The sequence below is a fragment of the Lutra lutra genome, chromosome 4 (genome assembly GCF_902655055.1).
Source record: "Lutra lutra chromosome 4, mLutLut1.2, whole genome shotgun sequence".
NCBI lineage: Eukaryota > Metazoa > Chordata > Mammalia > Carnivora > Mustelidae > Lutra > Lutra lutra.
The window spans coordinates 146,995,948-147,016,402 of NC_062281.1; the positions used below are offsets into that span (position 1 = coordinate 146,995,948).

At 38.5% G+C, this 20,455-nt stretch overlaps 1 protein-coding gene and 1 pseudogene across 2 annotated transcripts in view; both read left to right on the forward strand.

Annotated features, from left to right (window-relative positions):
• Positions 1 to 14,413, forward strand: part of TM2D1 (TM2 domain containing 1) — a 47,819-nt gene extending 33,406 nt beyond the window's left edge. For both annotated transcript variants that reach the window (XM_047726344.1, XM_047726345.1), the window contains exons 6-7: positions 11,787 to 11,916; positions 14,100 to 14,413. In XM_047726344.1, the coding sequence (XP_047582300.1) occupies positions 11,787 to 11,897 (111 nt within the window). In that variant the 3' untranslated portion in view covers positions 11,898 to 11,916; positions 14,100 to 14,413. The remainder of the gene's footprint in view (positions 1 to 11,786; positions 11,917 to 14,099) is intronic.
• A 2,982-nt stretch (positions 14,414 to 17,395) lies between these two features.
• Positions 17,396 to 18,058, forward strand: LOC125098016 (rRNA-processing protein FCF1 homolog; annotated as a pseudogene).
• The last annotated feature ends 2,397 nt before the right edge of the window (positions 18,059 to 20,455 follow it).

Sequence of the window (20,455 nt, forward strand, 5' to 3'; positions counted from 1 at the left end):
TTTATTCCTATTAATGTTACAGAGTAGATCTCCTTAAGGGACTAATAACAGTATAAGCAGTAGAAATTCATAGAAGCAGCATAATTCCAAGACATTAATGAATTTTATAAATTTGTAAAATTTATAAAATATCTCATTAGTTTGATATTTAATATAGATAATTTTTTTAGCACTGAATTATATAGTGCTTCTGTTTTTTTTTTTTTTTTTTTTTTAACTTTAGACACCAGGTCTGACTTTTCACACATAAGTTTCTGTAGAAAAAAAATTTCTTACTATAGCACTGGTAGTATGCTAAACATAGTGTATACCACCGAAAATTTGGTCTGATTTGAACTGAATGCAATATATCTTGTGAAAAGTGTAGCCTTGTACCCATAACAGGGAAGATGAGAAGATAAAAAAAAGGTAGTTTTTAAAAGTGCTTGCTTTTTCTTTAGGACCTTGAAGTTCTACATTTCCTAGTGTCACTTGAGAAGTAATGAATAAAATAAAAGATATGATAAACTATAAATAGTAGGTTTTAGGGGCATCTGGATAGCTCAGTCGGTTAAGCCTCTGCATTTAGCTCAGATCATGATCTCAGGGTCCTGGGATCTAGCCCCGAGTCCGGATCTCTGCTCAGCAGGGAGCCTGCTTCCCCCTCTCTCTCTGCCTGTCTCTCTGCCTACTTGTGTTCTCTCTCACTGTCAAATAAATAAAATTAAAAAAAATAGTAGGTTTTATGCCATCAATGAAAATGGGTTTAGGGAGGCCTATCAGGTATAATAAGTTGAGGTTCTGCCCTAGAGGAACTTACAGTCTATCCCCAAAGTGTTGTGATAATAAGATTCCATTTATTATCAGAAATAAAATGTTTCCTTGGGAACTGCTGGCTTAAAATAAAAGTAAAAATGGGTTATCTTGATTTTTATCTTGTTTAATTCTTTGAATTTTACTAAAAATTTCAGAAGCCTAGGCTTTTCAGTCTAGAGCATGAGCAAGCCCCAAGTTGTAGGTTCACTTCTGTGTAAGCTAGTTTGTTTTATCCAAAACATAGCCTATTCCCTTGCTCTGTGACATACATATGCTATTGATCAAAGGAAGGACTAAATCTGTATTCACCCTCAATCAGTTACCAGTACTAGAAGAATTGATCGAAGTCCTTGATAGTTCACAAGATGTATGATAGCAATATATAAAAACCAGTAGACATTTTAGATATCAAATCTTTCAAATAGCCCTCTGTATTACTTATTTAATCCTGGTGTGATTAGTTGGGGAAATAAACTGGATAACTAAAGAGACCGATAATTTGTGTAGCCTTTGCTCTGTTATGTGATCTTAATTAGGTAGATTTCACTTAGTTCACTTTTCTTTTCCTTTTTTTTTTTTTAAAGATTTTATTTATTTATTTGAGAGGGAGACAGTGAAAGTGAAAGAGAGCATGAGAGAGGAGAAGCAGACTCCCCGTGGAGTTCCCCGCAGCAGGACTCGATCCTGGTACTCCGGGATCATGACCTGAGCCGAAGGCAGTTGCTTAACCAACTCAGCCACCCAGGCGCCCCTCGCTTAGTTCACTTTTCTTGTGGGCAGATATTTATTCAGTGAATTAAGGAATGTTCAAAAAACAGAGTATCTTAAACTGGTTTTGAAACTAATCCCAAAGCTGGGTTTTCTTCAGGAGATACCGTGTATGAATATTATTCATTTCTTTTTTTCTTATTTTTTTATTTTTTAATTAACATATAATGTATTATTAGCCCTGGGGGTACAGGTCTGTGAATCGCCAGATTTACACACTTCATAGCACATACCTACCCCAATGTCCATAACCCCACCCCCCTCCCCCCAGCAGCCCTCAGTTTGTTTTGTGAGATTAAGAGTCTCTTATGGTTTGTCTCCCTCCTGATCCCACCTTGTTTCATTTATTCTTTTCCTACCCCCAAAACCTCCCACGTTGCCTCTCAACTTCCTCATATCAGGGAGATTATATGATAATTGTCTTTCTCTGATTGACTTACTTGGCTAAGCATAATACCCTCTAGTTCCATCCACATCCTCGCAAGTGGCAGATTTCATTTCTTTTGATGGCTGCAAATCTTATTCGTTTATTAAGGAATGATGTTTATATTGGTTATTTAGGATTAATACTAACCAGGTTTTGAATCAAATGAAGTCAGGGGTCTGCATATATAACTTCTGCCACTTTGTAGGAATTTTGGTGTTTAATTTAAATGTGACTAATAGGGACGCCTGGGTGGCTCAGTTGGTTAAGCAGCTGCCTTCGGCTCAGGTCGTGATCCCAGCCTCCTGGGATCGAGTCCCACATCGGGCTCCTTGCTCAGCAGGGAGCCTGCTTCTCCCTCTGCCTCTGCCTGCCTCTCTATCTGCCTCTGCTCACTCTCTCTGTCAAATAAATAAATAAAATTAAAAAAAAAAAATAAATGTGACTAATAAGAGGGTTTTAATGGCCTCAAATTAAAATTAACCACACAGAGAAGTTAACTATGAACACAAAAATGTAGTTTGACTTTTAAAGGAATATATATAATTTTGGGAGAACTGGGATGGACACAGGTTGCATCATTGTCCTCTAATTGCAGACAGTTGAGTCACTTTACTTTTTTCACCAGGTTAATAGGTCTTTAGGAGACGATTTAATCTTGCCAGTGTTAGTATTTGGATTCTTCATAAGGAGAAACTCATAAGTAGATTAGATTGCATAAAAGGGTGCATTGATAGAGATATATAAAATATTCATATTTTTTCTTTTCCTCCTTAATTCATTCATAACATTTTAAATTTGTAAGATAATATGAGTTACCTAAGCCTGAATGACTTCAGTGACAATGCAAAGACGTTAATGAAGGAGCATACATAGCTATTGTTAAAGGTTAGGTATTAAAGTACTTACTAGGGGTGCCTGGATGGCTCAGTGGGTTAAAGCCTCTGCCTTCGGCTCAGGTCATGATCCCAGGGTCCTGGGATCCAGCCCCTCATTGGGCTCTCTGCTTAGCAGGGAGCCTGCTTCCTCCTTTCTCTGCCTGCCTCTCTGCCTATTTGTGATTTCTGTCAAATAAAGAAATTTTTAAAAAATCTTAAAAAAAATAAAATAAAAATAAAGTACTCACTAGTAACCACATTTTTTCTTTAATTAATTTATTAAATGTTACTGAAATATGTTCAAGCAAAAATACATTTTCCACTAACAAAATCAAAGGTTTATAAAATTGCAAAAAAACCCCTACAGTATTAATAAAGTTTACATAAAGTAAGCTCTCTTCTAGTGTGGTAAAAAAAAATATATATATATATATAATTTGTTATTTTATCCTTTTTTAAATATACAGTTCAGTAGCATTAATGACATTCAAAATGTTACACAACTGTCACCACAATCTATTTCCACAATTTTTTCATCACCGCAAACAGAAACTCTGTACCCACTAAGCAATAACTCCCCATTTCCCACACCTCCCAGTCCCTGGTATCCTCTGATCTATTTTCTGTCTCTGAATTTGCCTATTCTAGATATTTCATATAAATAGAATTATATATTTGTCCTTTTATGTTAGACTTATTTCATTTTAAATAATGTGTTCAAGGTTTATTGATACTGTGGCATGTATTAGAACTTCGTTCCCTTTTATGGCTAAAGAGTATTCCGTTGTATGTATATACCACATTTTGTTTATCTGTCCATCTGTTGATGGACACTTGGATTGTTTCCATGTTCGGGCTATTGTGAATCATTCTGCTATGAATATTTGTGTATACGTATCTATTTAAAACCCCTGCTAAGTTCTTTTGGGTATATACTTAGGAGAACAGAAAGCTTTTTTTAAAATATTTAATTTACTTATTTGAGCGAGAGAGTGACAGAGGGAGAGGAGAAGCAGGCTCCCCACTGAGCAGGGAGACCCATGTGGGGCTCGATCCTAGGAACCTGGGATCATGACCTGAGCTGAAAGCAGCTGCTTAATTGACTGAGCCACCCAGGCCTGCAAGATAAACTTTCATATACAGCTAATTGAAGAGAATATCATCATGACCTTAGATTAGTTAAGTCTTTTATTTTTAAATTTTTTTTTATTTTTATTTTTATTTTTTTTAAGATTTTTTATTTATTTATTTGACAGAGAGAGATCACAAGTAGACGGAGAGGCAGGCAGAGAGAGAGAGAGAGAGGGAAGCAGGCTTCTCGCTGAGCAGAGAGCCCGATGCGGGACTCGATCCCAGGACCCTGAGATCATGACCCAAGCCGAAGGCAGCGGCCTAACCCACTGAGCCACCCAGGCACCCTAGTTAAGTCTTTTTAAACAGACTTAAAATGTAAATCATAAAGAAAAAAAAATTAGTGAATTTGATTACCTTAAAATTAAGAAATTCTATTTTTAAAAAGATACTATAAGCATAGACCAACTTATCACTGAACAGACTGAATAAAAGTTTACTAGTAACAAGAACTGATATGTGGAATATACAAATAATTTCTGCTAATCAACCAGAAATGATAGATCCTAATAGTTAAATGAATATAGTAAACTAATAGGTGATTCATAGAATCACCCAAATAACTAATATGTAAATAAATACTTCTGGGCATTTACTCTGAAAAAAATTATACTGCTATCTACAAGGGGTTATGTGCAAAGATTTTGTCCATTACAGCCTGTTTGTGTAGCAGGAAGTTGGAATCAACCTAGATTTATACACTAATAGGAAAATGGATGCATCCTCTAACACTTGGCTGCAATTAGAAGCACTTGCCTAGATGATCATATACTACATGGAAATGTCTTAAAATTATAGCATGCTGTGAGAGTAGTTTAAAACTGAACAAGGTCCACAACAGTAATATTTGGATAAATTAAAAATATATATTCAGGAGCTCCTGGGTGGCTCAGTGAGGTAAGCCTCTGCCTTCGGCTCAGGTCATGATCTCAGGGTCCTGGGATCGAGTTCTGCATCAGGCTCTCTGCTCAGCGGGGAGTCTGCTTCCTCCTCTCTCTCTCTGCCTGTCTCTCTGCCTACTTGTGATCTCTCTCTGTCAAAAAAAAAAAAAAAAGTTTATCTATCTATCTACATATAAATAGATATTCAAAGAACATGTTTTTTAAAAAATAAATATGTATCCAGCTCATATACCAAATTAAGTGTATGGTCATTATTTGTATGGGTAGGTGGTGAGTGGGGATTGTAGAAAATTAGAATGGGACATCAGAGGTAATAAAAAAAGGGAATTTGGTGACCATTTCTTAACATTCTTAACTTTAATGTGTATTCCTAAATTTGCTGGTTTATTCTTTTTGCTATAGACTTTGCAGCCATAGAGGAACTTGCCTCTTAAAGTAAACAATTCAAGATTTTTTTATATTTAAGCTGCAAATAAAATTTCATGGTAAAGAGAATCAGAAACAAATTAAAGAAGAATTTAAATTCCACCCAGTGCCTCCAGACCACCACCATTTCCATAGGAGAGAAAGTGTGGTAGTACAAAAGATACCCATGTTAAATCCCAGGAACCTGGGAATATTACGTTATTTGAAAACGGGGTCTTTGCAGATGTGATTAAGTTAGGGATCCTGATACGGAAGAGGCCAACCTGGATTATCCAGGTGGGCCCTAAATCCAATAATAAATGTCCTTATAGGAGACAGAAGAGGAAAAGATTGACACAGCAAAGAAGGCATTGTGAAGACAAAGAGATTGGAGTGATATGGCCATAAGCTATAGAATGCCAAAGACTTCTTATCCCTGTCAAAGGCTAGAAGAGTTTTAGAACAGAGTCTCCCCTGAGAGTCTCTGTAGGATATAGGGCTGTTGCAGATAACCTTGATTTTAGACTTCTGGCCTTAGGTCTGTAAGAGAGTAAATTTCTACTGTTTTAATCCACTACGTTTTTTGGTAACTTGCTATAGTAGCCAACAGGAAACTAATATAGAGGGATATGATGTTGCTTTCTTGTGGTTTTAAGACTTCTCACACAAAAGACCTTGATGCTGATTGTATAAAACAGCTTCCTATAGTTTAAGTGGCCTTTCTGTTTCCCCTTTTGGAAAATGAAGACCTGTAGCAACCTCTTGGTCCATGAATTGGATCCACAGATTTTGGAAATTTGCCCCAGTTTATCAGATGGAAATACCTCATGCTGTAGAATTTGGCTTCAGGCTGTTTCTTCCGCAGAGAAACCAACTTGTAATTTTAGGTTCCATACTCTTGTTGTCAATGAACAAATGGACATAGGCATATTTAACTGAGTAAAAAATTTCTTAGCATGGGATATTTTTAAAGACTTATACTTTCACAATTAATAATTTAATAATATACACATAATAAAGGAATTTATAATGGGCATATGTACATAAGTCTATATGAGATGCTTAAAAACAAATTTAAAAAAAATTTTGGTCAGGGAATAAGGATTTGAGTCATTGAACATTTTACAACAGATAGTTTTCTTAAACATCAAGTAGGATGAACAATTTCTTCTTCTTCTTTTTTTTTTTTTATTTGACAGACAGAGATCACAAGTAGGCAGAGAGGCAGGCAGAGAGAGAGAGAGGAGGAAGCAAGTTCCCCAAAGAGCAGAGAGCCCGATAAAGGGCTCGATCCCAGGACCCTGGGATCATGACCTGAGACGAAGGCAGAGGCTTTAACCCACTGAGCCACCCAGGCGCCCCAACAATTTCTTCTTTGATGGGATAGTTCATAGAAATACCCAGTAGATGTGTTTACATTTAAATGTCATAGTCATACAAGATACAGAACTTTTAAAAGTACCGTATAGATCAGGTTATTTTATATATATATATATATAGATTATATATATATATATATATAGATTATAGATATAGATGATTATATATATATCAGAATATATATATATATATATATATATCAGATATAGATTATTTTATTCCTCTTTATATGGGATACAAAAACCTGAGATCCAGAGAGGCTCCTTCCAGCTAGTTATTGACAGCTTTCTCTTCCAGTTCTCCTTTCCTCTAGAGCTTTCCCACAGTGACTGAATTTGGTTGTCTTGGAGGCAGCCGTTCAAATTGTTTTAGCAGAGAATAGCAACAAGAGCTGTGCTTTGGTGATCTGGCAGTCGTGTAGAGGGGACACTGAAAACTAGTGCATTATCAGGTGTTTTGGGCCATAGATAACAGAAACCTCAATTTAAATTTGCTTTTTTTCTTTTTTAAGATTTTTGTATATTTATTTGACAGAGAGAAAGACAGTGAGAGAGGGAACACAAGAAGGGGGAGTGGGAGAGGGAGAAGCAGGCTTCCCACTGAGCAGGGAACCCAATGTAGGGCTCGATCCCAGGACCCTGGGATCATGACCCTAGCCAAAGACAGTACTTAACAACTGAGCCACCCAGGTGCTCCTAAATTTGCTTTAATAATACGGTAGTGGGGCGCCTGGGTGGCTCAGTGGGTTGGGCCTCTGCCTTCGGCTCGGGTCATGGTCTCAGGTTCCTGGGATCGAGCCCTGCGTCAGGCTCTCTGCTCGGCAGGGAGCCTGTTTCCCCTCTCTCTCTGCCTACTTGGGATCTCTGTCTGTCAGATAAATAAATAAAATCTTAAAAAAAATATAATACGGTAGTTTACTATATCATACCAAGAATCTAGAGATAAGGTAGTTTTAAGATTTGTTAATTTAGAGCTAAAAGACATTATGGACCCTCCCTCCCATTCTCTTCCCTTGCTTCCCTCCTATTTCTCCCTCTCTCCTTCCTTCTTTCTCTTTGCCATCTTCAGATCCTTTGGTTTGGATCACTTCATTATATAGTGACTTCCAGAGGCACAAAGAATCCATTCCCCGCCCCTCCCCCGCACCCGACATACACATACCTTCTTAAGGGCAAATATGCCAACAGTGAACTTGCATCATTGGTCGTTGGCCAGAATTAGATTCCGTGCCCAGGCAGAACCAGTCTCTGGAAGGAGGAGTGGAATTCCTTTGCTAGAATTGGTGGTGTTGAGGAGCCACAATCACAAAGTTTGAGGGGAGGGAATGGTATGAAAATGGCTAAGTTAGATACAGAGTTGGATCATGTATTCCCAGGTAATAAAACTGTATCCTTTGGGGCTATCTTCTCTACAGAACAGAGGGAACAAAACAAAAACACAAAAACAACACCTTGTTATTTTTCTACATGTTAACTACTAACTTTACAAGATTATAAAACATGTGGGTCCTAATTAGTTTTTAGTTAGTTTTACATTTCCCAAGAGAGGCAAGTGAACCTCATGTAGGCTTATTAGAATTGCATGACATGAAAAGGTCACCTAATTTATTTTCCTTATTTCCAACCTTGAATATTTTTTTTTCAACAAGAGTAAGTGTGGTTGTTAGGGGAGATGGCAAAGGAAGAAAAAGAGAATGGGACAAAAAGCCTGGTTCCAAACTATGCACATATTCCTAATTAGGCAGTGTTTTTTTTTGCCATATGATTTGATTTGTTTCTACAGGCTGGCTTTACTTTTTCTTTTTTTTCTTTTTTGTTTTTTGAAGATTTATTTATTTCAGAGAAAGAATGAGAGAGAGAGCATGAGCTGGGGAAGGAACAGAGAGAGAAAGAGAGAGAAGCTGAGCAGGGAGCCTAATGCGGGATGCGTCCTAGGATCATGACCTGAGCCAAAGGCAGACGCTTAACCAACTGAGCCACCCAGGCGCCCCATTGGCTTTACTTTTTCTTTGTTCCCCTCGTACAGTCTCAAAACATGGTGTGACTCGTAGTCACTCATTGTTCTCCTTTTCATCTTAATGCCGAGAGTAGTTTCCTTTGGGACCTTGACCATTGAAAAGGTTTTAATAAATTTCTTTTTTTTTTTTTCTTCACTTTTTAAAAAAAGATTTATTTATTTGAGAGTGAAAGAGCAGGGAGCGGAGAGCAGAGGGAGAGGGAGGGAAAGAATTTCAAGCCAACTCCAGCTGAGCATGGAGCCTGACGTGGGGATTGATTCCACGACCCTGAGATCAGGACCAGAGCCACAATCAAGAGTTGGATATTTAACCCACTGACCTGCCCAGGTGCCCCAAGGTTTTATTAAATTCTTAAATAACATTCATAAATGTCAAACCAAATTAGTTTCATCTTTGGCAAATAAGTCAAAGTGCATAACAGTACCCAGCATGGTATTTAGCACAAAAGTGCTTTGTGTTATTTGAATATTAATATTTATAGTTCACTAGTATAACCTCTTTGCGGGGGGGCGCCTGGGTGGCTTAGTAGGTTAAGCCTCTGCCTTCGGCTCGGTTCATGATCTCAGGGTCCTGGGATCAAGCCTCGCATTGGGCTCTCTGCTCAGTGGGGAGCCTGCTTCTCCCTCTCCCTCTGCCTGCCTCTCTGCCTACTTGTGATCTCTCTCTCTCTCTCTGTCAAATAAATAAATAAATAAATCTTAAAAAAAAAAAAAAAGGCTCTTTGCGGGCTTTCTCATTCACTGTTACATGTATAATGCCTAGCACAGTGCCTGGAGTGTTGTAGTCAGTATTTGTCAAATAGTTTAAATACCAAGCTTATTTTTATTTAATTTATTTATTTTTAAGAATTTTATTTATTCTTAAGAATTTTATTTATTCATTTGACAGAGAGGGAGACAGCAAGAGGGGGAACACAAGCAGGGGGAGAAGGAGAGGGAGAGGGAGAAGCAGTCTTCCTGCTGAGCAGGGAACCTGCTGTGGGGCTTGATCCAAGGACCCTGAGATCATGACCTGAGCTGAAGACAGATGCTTAAGGACTGAGCCACCAAGGCACCCCCCAAACTTATTTTTTAAGCAAAGCATGCGCTACAACAGTGTTCTTCAAACTCTGGTTGTATAGCCCCTGAAAGAATTTTTTTAAAAATCCCTACCCTCCACACGTTTTTAAGTTGACATTTAAGTTTTCCATCATAAGTTTAAATAGTTGCAAAGGATATAATTTCTGGTTTGCAAATATTGACATATTTAAATAAAACTGTTACATCGATTTAAAAATGTATCCAACAGGCTATAAATACCATAGAAATTTAAATATCATTCATTTAAAAAAGACATGAATGAAGCCTTCACTAACCATTGTGATTTTTACAGTTTCTTTTTCTTCTTGAATTTGTATTTCTAGTTCCATTCTCCCACAGAATTTTATTCTAATGTAATATATTTTTATGCTTAAAAAATCTTTTACAGATCCATTTCATTATCATGATTTTCATGATTCACTAACATTAAAAGATTATAAAATTTTCTGTGATTACTGGATTGTCATTATAATTGTTGATACACAATTGATCAAAACAGCATAAGCATATTACGTATTAAAAAAATTATTTAGCAAATTATTTTTAAGCAAAAAAAGTAAAATGTAACTGGGAATGCATCTTTTGAACAAGACAAGGCAGAGCAGGGGCACCTGGGTGGCTCAGTGGGTTAAAGCCTCTGCCTTCAGCTCAGGTCATGATCCCAGGGTCCTGGGATCGAGCCCCGCATCGGGCTCTCTGCTCAGTGGGGAGCCTTGCTTCCTCCTCTCTCTCTTTGCCTGCCTCTCTGCCTACTTGTGATCTGTCTGTCAAATAAATAAATAAATCTTAAAAAAAAAAAAAAAAAAGACAAGGCAGAGCGAGCATATTTTTGGAGTCTTGATTAAAGGAGATTTCCTGAGGTGCCCGGGTGGTTCAGTCCATTAAACTGCTGCCTTTGGCTCAGGTCATGATCCTAGGGTCCTGGGATCAAATCCCGTGTTGGGCTCCCTGCTCAGCTGGGAGCCTGCTTCTTCTCCCTACCCTCTGCCACGCCCCCTGCTTATGCTTTCTCTCACTCTCAAATAAATAAATTAAATCTTAAAAAATGATTGAAGGGAGATTTCCTGATTATCTCTTGGTTTGGCACATCAGAGGCGATGTGCCATCATAATACCTGGTTTGATGGCAGGTGTGGTTTACTGTCATCAAGGTTCTCCTGGAGAAAGGACCACAGGGAGAGGGAAGTGGGAAGAGGAACTAGCATGATGCCTCCACCATAACTTGGTATCAGGGGGATCACTTTTACAAAGAGTATTGATGGGAATTAAGGATCTCAAAGTTGATTTCCTTAAAACCATCTGGGTTCACATACACCTTAGTAAATCTTTGTGTGCCTCTTAGGCTACAGTTTGAAGATTGCTACCTTAATTTGTGGAGATCATGTTAACTGGATTTTCAGAAGTGTGATTAAGGGGACACGATGGCTGTAATGAGCCTGTATTGTTTTTTTCTATCTCTTCCATTCCTTGTGATTCTGGAAGGATGGTCAGTCACACTGTCTCACCTCCCACAGGGACTGGCATAGCCAATCACATTAATCCTATTCCCTTGGCTGTAGTAATTTGTCCAACAGTAGGCATAAAACCCAAAATTAGTCCTTCCCCGGAATTGGTATACAAACACTGAGGAAGAAGATTATACTTTCTTTCTACAGTGAGCTGCTGAGCTTTGTAGATGTGACTCTGGAGCTGTTGGCAAGCAAGTGGGAGTGCCTCTCTGCAGAATGAAGGCAGAAGAGCTAAAAGGCCCAGAGGCCAGACCAAGGGCCTCAGGGGGCATGGAATTTCAGTCCTTAAGGCTTTGGTTCCTGTGGCTCTTTTAATCCAGTGATCCTCCCCAATATCCTTCTCAGCTGCATGAGCCCCTAAGTTGCTTTTTTTACTTGAGTTCGTTTAACTTGTATTTTGGTGCTATTGAAGTAACTTAGTAGCAACCTAGCAGAGTAAACACGCGGTATTGTGAAAATGTCTTTTGTAAAATGGTAATTTTGAAAATTTTCTCTTCTAGATCGTTGGACCTTCAGATGGAAGTAGCTACATTATAGATTATTATGGAACCAGACTTATAAGACTGAGTATTACTAATGAGACATTTAGAAAAACACAGCTGTACCCCTAAATATTTTAAAAAAGAAACAGTAAGTCATATGCATGAATAATCTTTATTATGGTATATTATCTGTATAAAATTATGAAAATGTGAGAGCCACAGGAAATTTAAGGAAGTTATCTAATGTTATAAACCTCTCATTTTGCTTATCTAGAAACACAGGTCTCCATTTGCCTGAAACATCTCTAATCTTTTGTGAAGCATTTTTAGGTACCCTCATTGCTCCTGCAGGTCCTGATTCAGTCTTTCTTTGCAGAGATTGTGGTTGGAAGACAGAGTTCACAACAAAAAGTTAGCACCCAATGCAAAAAGATATTTCATAGTATTACATGATGGTTATGAGGAAGGTATGTGTTGTAGAGAGAGTTCAGTACAACATGTCTTTGCTGCTCTCCTGTTTTTCTGGGGTCAGTATGATCCTTAAACCTCTTCCTTCTCTTTTTCCCTAAACCTGAAGGTTGATTGAGTCTTAACCTTGAACTAATCTTTTTTTTTTTTTTCCTTTTCTTTTTTTGGTCAGAGAGAGCAACAGGCAGAGCAGGCAGAGGGAGAAACAGGCCCCCCCCCTGAGTAGGGAGCCCAATTCAGAACTCGATCCCAGGACTCTGGGATCATGACCTGAGCCAAAGGCAAACACTTAACCGACTGAGCAACCCAGGTGTCCCAGCCCTGAACTGCTCTTGAGTATTTACTCTAACCTAAAGTTAGGCCCTGCCTATGAGAATTATTAACTGGTCACAGCTTTAAATAGGTAATACACTTGAATAAGTCAGAGATATCATCAGTCTTCCTGGTTCAACTCTCTGGTTCTCTAGGACTCTGCTACTATAAGGTTTTTATTTCCAGGGCTGTGCATTAGTCTATTCTAATAATCTTCCAATAATGCTAGATTTTTCTCAGGATTTTGATAGACTTATTAGGAAAATGATTCCCTAGCACAATCTTCTCTGCAGTCGAGAATTCCTGTATGACATGTAGGGTACAGGGTACTTGTTAGGTGATATTTCACTTTGAACCATCTAGCAGCTCTCAGAGAAGGCAGAGAGAAAGACAGGCTTTTTTTTTTTTTTTAAGATTTATTTAGAGAGAGAGAGAGAGGAGACCAGTGCAAGCGGGGTGAGTAGCAGAGGGACAGAATCCTCAGGTAGACTCCCCACCAAGTATGAAGCCTGCCAAAGGGCTAAATCCCACGACTCATGAGATAATGATCTGAGCTGAGACCAAGAGCCAGACCCCCAACTGACTGAGCCATTCAGGCACCCTAAGACAGGCTAGATGTTTTGGCCATAGTCATAGTCCTAAGGGTTTTCAGGTGATTCTGTCTCAGGAAGTGCTTCGAGAGACCAGGAAAGGAACAGACATTTATTTTCTATGTTGTAGTGTATCAATAGGGTATGAAGTATAGTTTTGCCACAAAGGTAGATTGTTTTTCTTTTCTCACAGTAAAATTATGGTATCTACTTTATAGTTATTTTTGTGAGAGTTGAACAGTGACAGACCCTGTCAGAATCTGAGGAATTTATCCAACTGATTGTCCAAAAAGTTTTTCAGATCCTTTCTTATAAACTCTCAGAGTCTTTGGATTTAAATGAAGCTTGGAGATCCATCTGCCTCTTCTTACCAGGGAATAAATTGAGACCTGCGTAAGTTGAGATTAAGATATAACTACTCAGTACAAAGCTGAGTTTTCAGTGCCTTCCACTGGTGGTTTCCAGGTTTTCTGGTGCCTTCCCCTCGTGGTTTTGCACCATCCACCCCACCTCATTTTCCCACCAACTCTGTCATAAGCATCTTCATTTTGGAAGTTGTTAGTCCAACTTTATGAGAAAGTGTGTACAGTTTCACATAGCCCTATTTTCATACTGTAAATTGTTGTGTCTCTTTCAAAAGTATACAGATTGTTTTTAAACCATAATGTGGAAAAATTAAGCAAATGCAATTTGGAAAGCAGTTTCATTCTCTGTAGTCTATTATATAAACTTTTAATTGGGATTCCAGACTCAGATTTGATATTTAAAACTTGAGGGGCTCATTGAGAAGGCAGATCTCTGCACTGTCATTCACATGATCTCCTATAGTATATATAGAAGTGCCCAAAGAGAAAGAAAAAAATGTCCTATGAGTAAATGAAGCGTTAAAATGTTCATCTACAATAACCTCATTTGACTCTTAAAATACTGTGTTTTAACGTATTTCTTTTTTCTGTTTTAGGGATTTGGGCTTCTTTGATTTCAGTAGAGCACCCTCAGTATGTGGATTTCCAGATTTTCCTTTTTCTTCTTCGTATACCACTTTATGGATTCTATATAACTTTTTGTTGTTGATATATTTTTTTTGGTTGTTTTAACTTAGAAGCATTTTATTTAATTGGACTTTCTTTGAGAGCTGTGTGATAATTGAGTCTTAGGCTACTGTCTCTATGAGATAGATAGCTTATTACCCCGATACTCTTTAATGCCTTTTCCAAAGGCAAGTTGCCCCTTGTCATTTTTGCTTCTGAAAAATAAAAGTATGACTTATTCACATTTTTTTTAGTGCTTTATTATCAAGAAAACCTTAAATGTTGAATGTAGCTGTCTTCTGCATTTTGACTCTTCAAAGCAGTTAATCCACAGTGTGGACAAACACCATTTACTATGTTGCGTGGGGCCGCCATGGGGTGTGAGAACCCACCTATTTTTCTGCAGCTTTTAGATCCATCTCTGCCTTGGTATCTGTGGGGCGAAAGATCACTGGGGAGTCTGAAACCCTGAGGCAACATGGATACTCTGGCACTGACGCAGGCCTCCGAAGTGTGAACTGGCTCCTTTTTTGCTCTGGGAGTGATGCACTAGCTCTTGGAAGGGCAGCTGCTGACTCTTCTAGCTCAGCACCGTTGTATTGGAAGCTGGATGGACAAGGTGGGACACCAAACAGGGGATGAATGTCTTCCATCTGTGAGCGCTGCCAGGCAGATGCTGGCACGAGTACCTTACATGATGCCCCAGTGTCAGAAGGAAGCAGTCCCGGTACCTTGGGGAGGGCTGTAAGAAGACGGAAATACCGGAAACATTATGTCTTCATAATGATGTCATGTTTTCTTCAGTAATAGGCATAACGATTTCACAAATACTTGGGTCCTGGCTCCTCAGGAGTAAAAACCATCATTTTTTATCACTCATTTTACTCAGACATATACGGTTATAGTACATTTAGCTTCCTAACATGTTAGTCATTCAGTAGCAGCTTCCGCAGTTGGTGGGAGATTATGCGGTATTGATACATGAAATGAATTTGGATTGACTCCTGATGTACACCAGGAGTGGTCTCTTTGATTCATTCGTTGCTTAAAATGCTGAGTGTCTACTATGTGGGAGGCACTGTTCTAGATGCTGGGGCACAGCAGTGATCGAAACACAAATACACAGACCTGCCCGTCAGGAGCTAATGGTCCCTGGGGGCTGACTTTTCATGGTGATAGTATTTCTGGCTGCAGTTAAGCTAGCTGGTCGATGCCCATTTTTCGAGTATTTCCTAGTTCCTTTTGGTTGCAAACAGTGCTTTGGATTTTAACTTCAGGATCCTCGAAGCCCAGATTTCAAAGTCGGTACATTTCTACAGCCATGGAAGTTCAATTATATAAGAAATACCTGCAATCAAGTCTTAAAAAGTCATCTTGACCCCTGCGTGATTGTTCATTATTAACGTGGCCAGTGGGAAAGTCTTGTTTCAAAGCAGGTGCTTCTCAAAGTATTTATTCATCTGAGCTGTTCTGTGAAAGGGTTGTAGAGAAAATCTAGAAATAAAGGCTCTTCACAATACATTCTTAAACCCATAGATTCTATTTTCTCTATAATTTCCTTAATTTACATGACAAGAACACATCAGATTTTCCAGTTTGCCTAATTCTCTGTTGCCTGATACATGTCATTCTTTAACAAATGGTATATCTGTATCTTACTCTTATTTATTTTTTATGTAAGTGCATTTAGTGTACGTAAATGCAGTTTTTATTTTTATTTTGTTTCGTTTTACTTTCATGGAGACCTATTTTATTTTGGCTGTTTGTTAGTTTCTGTGAGTATGAGTCATATTTTGAGGCTGCTGTATGAGATGTTTTATATGATAACTCTGCTTTTAGAGCAGGAGCCAAAATTGTGAGATGGATTAGCTCGATCATTCCTTGTGTTACTCCAAAACTCTCCACAATGGGATGGGATGGGTTCTTTCAATGCTACAGAAACAGTGTTTCTATAGAAATATTTACAAATGATACTACTTTAACCTGAAAGAATTAATACAATTTCCAGAAGTACCTCTCTACCCAGGAGGATTTCTTACCTACACTGTATTAAAATAAAAGACCTCTTTAGGACTTTAGAGATTGTGTTATGTGTATGCCCAGCATCTGTTCATGGGATTCCTAGAACTAAAAGAAATACTAGTTTGGGGGCGCCTGGGTGGCTCAGTGGGTTAAGCCTCTGCCTTCGGCTCGGGTCATGATCTCAGAGTCCTGGGATCGAGCATGGGGGTCTCTGCTCAGCGGGGAGCCTGCTTCCCTGCCCCCTCTCTCTGCCTGCCTCTCTGCCTACTTGTGATCTCTCACTCTGTCAAATAAATAAAAATTAAAAAAAAAGAAAAAAAATACTAATTTGTGGGTATGTTTTGTTTTACAAAAAAAAAAAATGTGTGACTTTTCCCATTATTTTAAGCTCGATGCTTAAGGGTAAGTTAAGTATATAATACTAACAGGCAGCTAGCAAGAACTAGCAGAAAGAAAAACCAGTTCTTAAAATGTACAAGTCTAAGATGTCAGTTCCTCTTCCTCATTCAAACACCTTAAATGTAGATATTCCCTGGGGTTCTGGCACCTTCCCTCTTCCTTTCTCTCATTAAGTCAGCATCCATTTTGCTTTCTTCTATTTGCAAAATTAATACAAGCGTAACACAGAAATTTTGGGAAAACACCAAAGGAGTACAAAGAAAAAAACTAATTTGACAGTTCAAAGATAACTATGATGATCGTGTTTTTATATATGTCCTAGTAGTTTTTCCATGCATTAGTTTCTTCACGAAAATGATATATTATCCATGCTGTTTTGTAGCCCACTTCTTCACGTAAAGATTTTTATATTTCAGTAAATATTCTTTTACAACATTATTTTTAATAGCTTATAACATTATTTTTAAAGGCTGCAGAATAGTCCATGTCTGTATCATTATTTATGTAATTATGTATTCCTTGTTATTTAAGTTATTTCAATAAATCAGCAACACGTTTATGATTCTTTTTCTCTAGAATTGCCATTCTTAGTAAAAAAAATAATATATTAAAGTTCTTGATACCTATACACAGTTCTAGTTAGCCAAGGTAATGGAGAAGTATTGGGGAATGATGGTAAATCGATTAGTTTGGCACAGGATGCTGAATAGTTGAATTATCTAATGCCCTCCAGAAAGCTTCAAGATACAGGCTTTTTAAGAGGGAGTAAGTAGGTGGTCCCGGAAGAAACAGGTGCAATGTGAACATGGGGAAACAGACGGCAAAGGTTGTGACCATGAAGTGAATACTTAGTCTCAGAGAGGAGAGACTTAAAGAGAGGAATAGATTAAAAAAGAAAGAAAAGAAAGATCCTAGTGCACAAGGAAAGAGAGGTCTCCCAACATCCTTCCTGCTTATTCTTCCAATATAACATGTAGCTGGGCCCACCAGACCACATACTGGTTGATACTAACTTTATCAACTTTCCCATTAAAGCCAAGCTCGACTTAGTATACTCAGTGTTGTATCCCTTGAATAACTGCATAATGGCCGAAATTGAGAAATTGGGGCCACACTATCATGTGACTCTAAATATCGCCAGGGATCCAAGATTTGCATGGTTACCATCCACACAAAAAGGAACCTATGCAGGTGACTGCTTAGTACAGAGAGTAACTCACAAACATTATGGCCACAGTTGACTGGGATCTTAAGTGAAGAATCTGGAAAATCCCTGGTGTTCCAGTCATGTACATTTCTAACCATAGGTACAACATCGAGTGGATGCCAGATGATCATGGAGGCCCTAGGTCCTAATTCTTAAGTTCCTCTGCCTTACTTAACCAACTTTTCCTGGTGCACATTCATATAATAATAGGCTGTAGCATGATTACTCCATTTATCCATTTGCTCTGTTACAAGCTGAGTGTGGACACTCACTTTTTTTTTTTTTAAATTTTTTTATTTTTTTTTCAGCATAACAGTATTCATTATTTTTGCACCACACCCAGTGCTCCATGCAATCCGTGCCCTCTACAATACCCACCACCTGGTGCCCCCAACCTCCCACCCCCCACCCCTTCAAAATTCTCAGATCGTTTTTCAGAGTCCATAGTCTCTCATGGTTCACCTCCCCTTCCAATTTCCCTCAACTCCCTTCTCCTCTCCATCTCCCCTTCTCCTCCATGCTATTTGTTATGCTCCACAAATAAGTGAAACCATATGAAAATTGACTCTCTCTGCTTGACTTATTTCACTCAGCATAATCTCTTCCAGTCCCGTCCATGTTGCTACAAAAGTTGGGTATTCATCCTTTCTTTTTTTTTTTTTTTTTTTTTTACAGCTTTATAAACATATATTTTTGTCCCCAGGGGTACAAGTCTGCGAATCGCCAGGTTTACACACTTCACAGCACTCACCATAGCACATACCCTCCCCAATATCCATAACCCCACCCCCCTCTCCCAACCCCCTCCCCCCATCAACCCTCAGTTTGTTTTGTGAGATTAAGAGTCACTTATGGTTTGTCTCCCTCCCAATCCCATCTTATTTCATTTACTCTTCTCCTACCCCCTCAACCCCCCATGTTGCATCTCCTCTCCCTCATATCAGGGAGATCATATGATAGTTGTCTTTCTCCGATTGACTTATTTCGCTAAGCATGATACCCTCTAGTTCCATCCATGTCGTCGCAAATGGCAAGATTTCATTTCTTTTGATGGCTGCATAGTATTCCATTGTGTATATATACCACATCTTCTTTATCCATTCGTCTGTAGATGGACATCTAGGTTCTTTCCATAGTTTGGCTATTGTAGACATTGCTGCTATAAACATTCGGGTGCACGTGCCCCTTCGGATCACTACGTTTGTATCTTTAGGGTAAATACCCAGCAGTGCAATTGCTGGGTCATAGGGTAGTTCTATTTTCAACATTTTGAGGAACCTCCATGCTGTTTTCCAGAGTGGTTGCACCAGCTTGCATTCCCACCAACAGTGTAGGAGGGTTCCCCTTTCTCCGCATCCTCGCCAGCATCTGTCATTTCCTGACTTGTTAATTTTAGCCATTCTGACTGGTGTGAGATGATATCTCATGGTGGTTTTGATTTGTATTTCCCTGATGCCGAGTGATATGGAGCACTTTTTCATGTGTCTGTTGGCCATCTGGATGTATTCTTTGCAGAAATGTCTGTTCATGTCCTCTGCCCATTTCTTGATTGGATTATTTGTTCTTTGGGTGTTGAGTTTGCTAAGTTCTTTATAGATTTTGGACACTAGCCCTTTATCTGATATGTCATTTGCAAATATCTTCTCCCATTCAGTCGGTTGTCTTTTGGTTTTTTTAACTGTTTCCTTTGCTGTGCAAAAGCTTTTGATCTTGATAAAATCCCAAAAGTTCATTTTTGCCCTTGCTTCCCTTGCCTTTGGGGATGTTCCTAGGAAGATGTTGCTGCGGCTGACGTCGAAGAGGTTGCTGCCTGTGTTCTCCTCGAGGATTTTGATGGATTCCTTTCTCACATTGAGATCCTTCATCCATTTTGAGTCTATTTTCGTGTGTGGTGTAAGGAAATGATCCAATTTCATTTTTCTGCATGTGGCTGTCCAATTTTCCCAACACCATTTATTGAAGAGGCTGTCTGTTTTCCATTGGACATTCTTTCCTGCTTTGTCGAAGATGAGTTGACCATAGAGTTGAGGGTCCATTTCCGGGCTCTCTATTCTGTTCCATTGATCTATGTGTCTGTTTTTGTGCCAGTACCATGCTGTCTTGATGATGACAGCTTTGTAATAGAGCTTGAAGTCCGGAATTGTGATGCCACCAACTTTGGCTTTCTTTTTCAATATTCCTTTGGCTATTCGAGGTCTTTTCTGGTTCCATATAAATTTTAGGATTATTTGTTCCATTTCTTTGAAAAAAATGGATGGTACTTTGATAGGAATTGCATTAAATGTGTAGATTGCTTTAGGTAGCATAGACATTTTCACAATATTTATTCTTCCAATCCAGGAGCATGGAACATTTTTCCATTTCTTTGTGTCTTCCTCAATTTCTTTCATGAGTACTTTATAGTTTTCTGAGTATAGATTCTTAGTCTCTTTGGTTAGGTTTATTCCTAGGTATCTTATAGTTTTGGGTGCAATTGTAAATGGGATGGACTCCTTAATTTCTCTTTCTTCTGTCTTGTTGTTAGTGTAAAGAAATGCAACTGATTTCTGTGCATTGATTTTATATCCTGACACTTTACTGAATTCCTGTACAAGTTCTAGCAGTTTTGGAGTGGAGTCTTTTGGGTTTTCCACATATAGTATCATATCATCTGCGAAG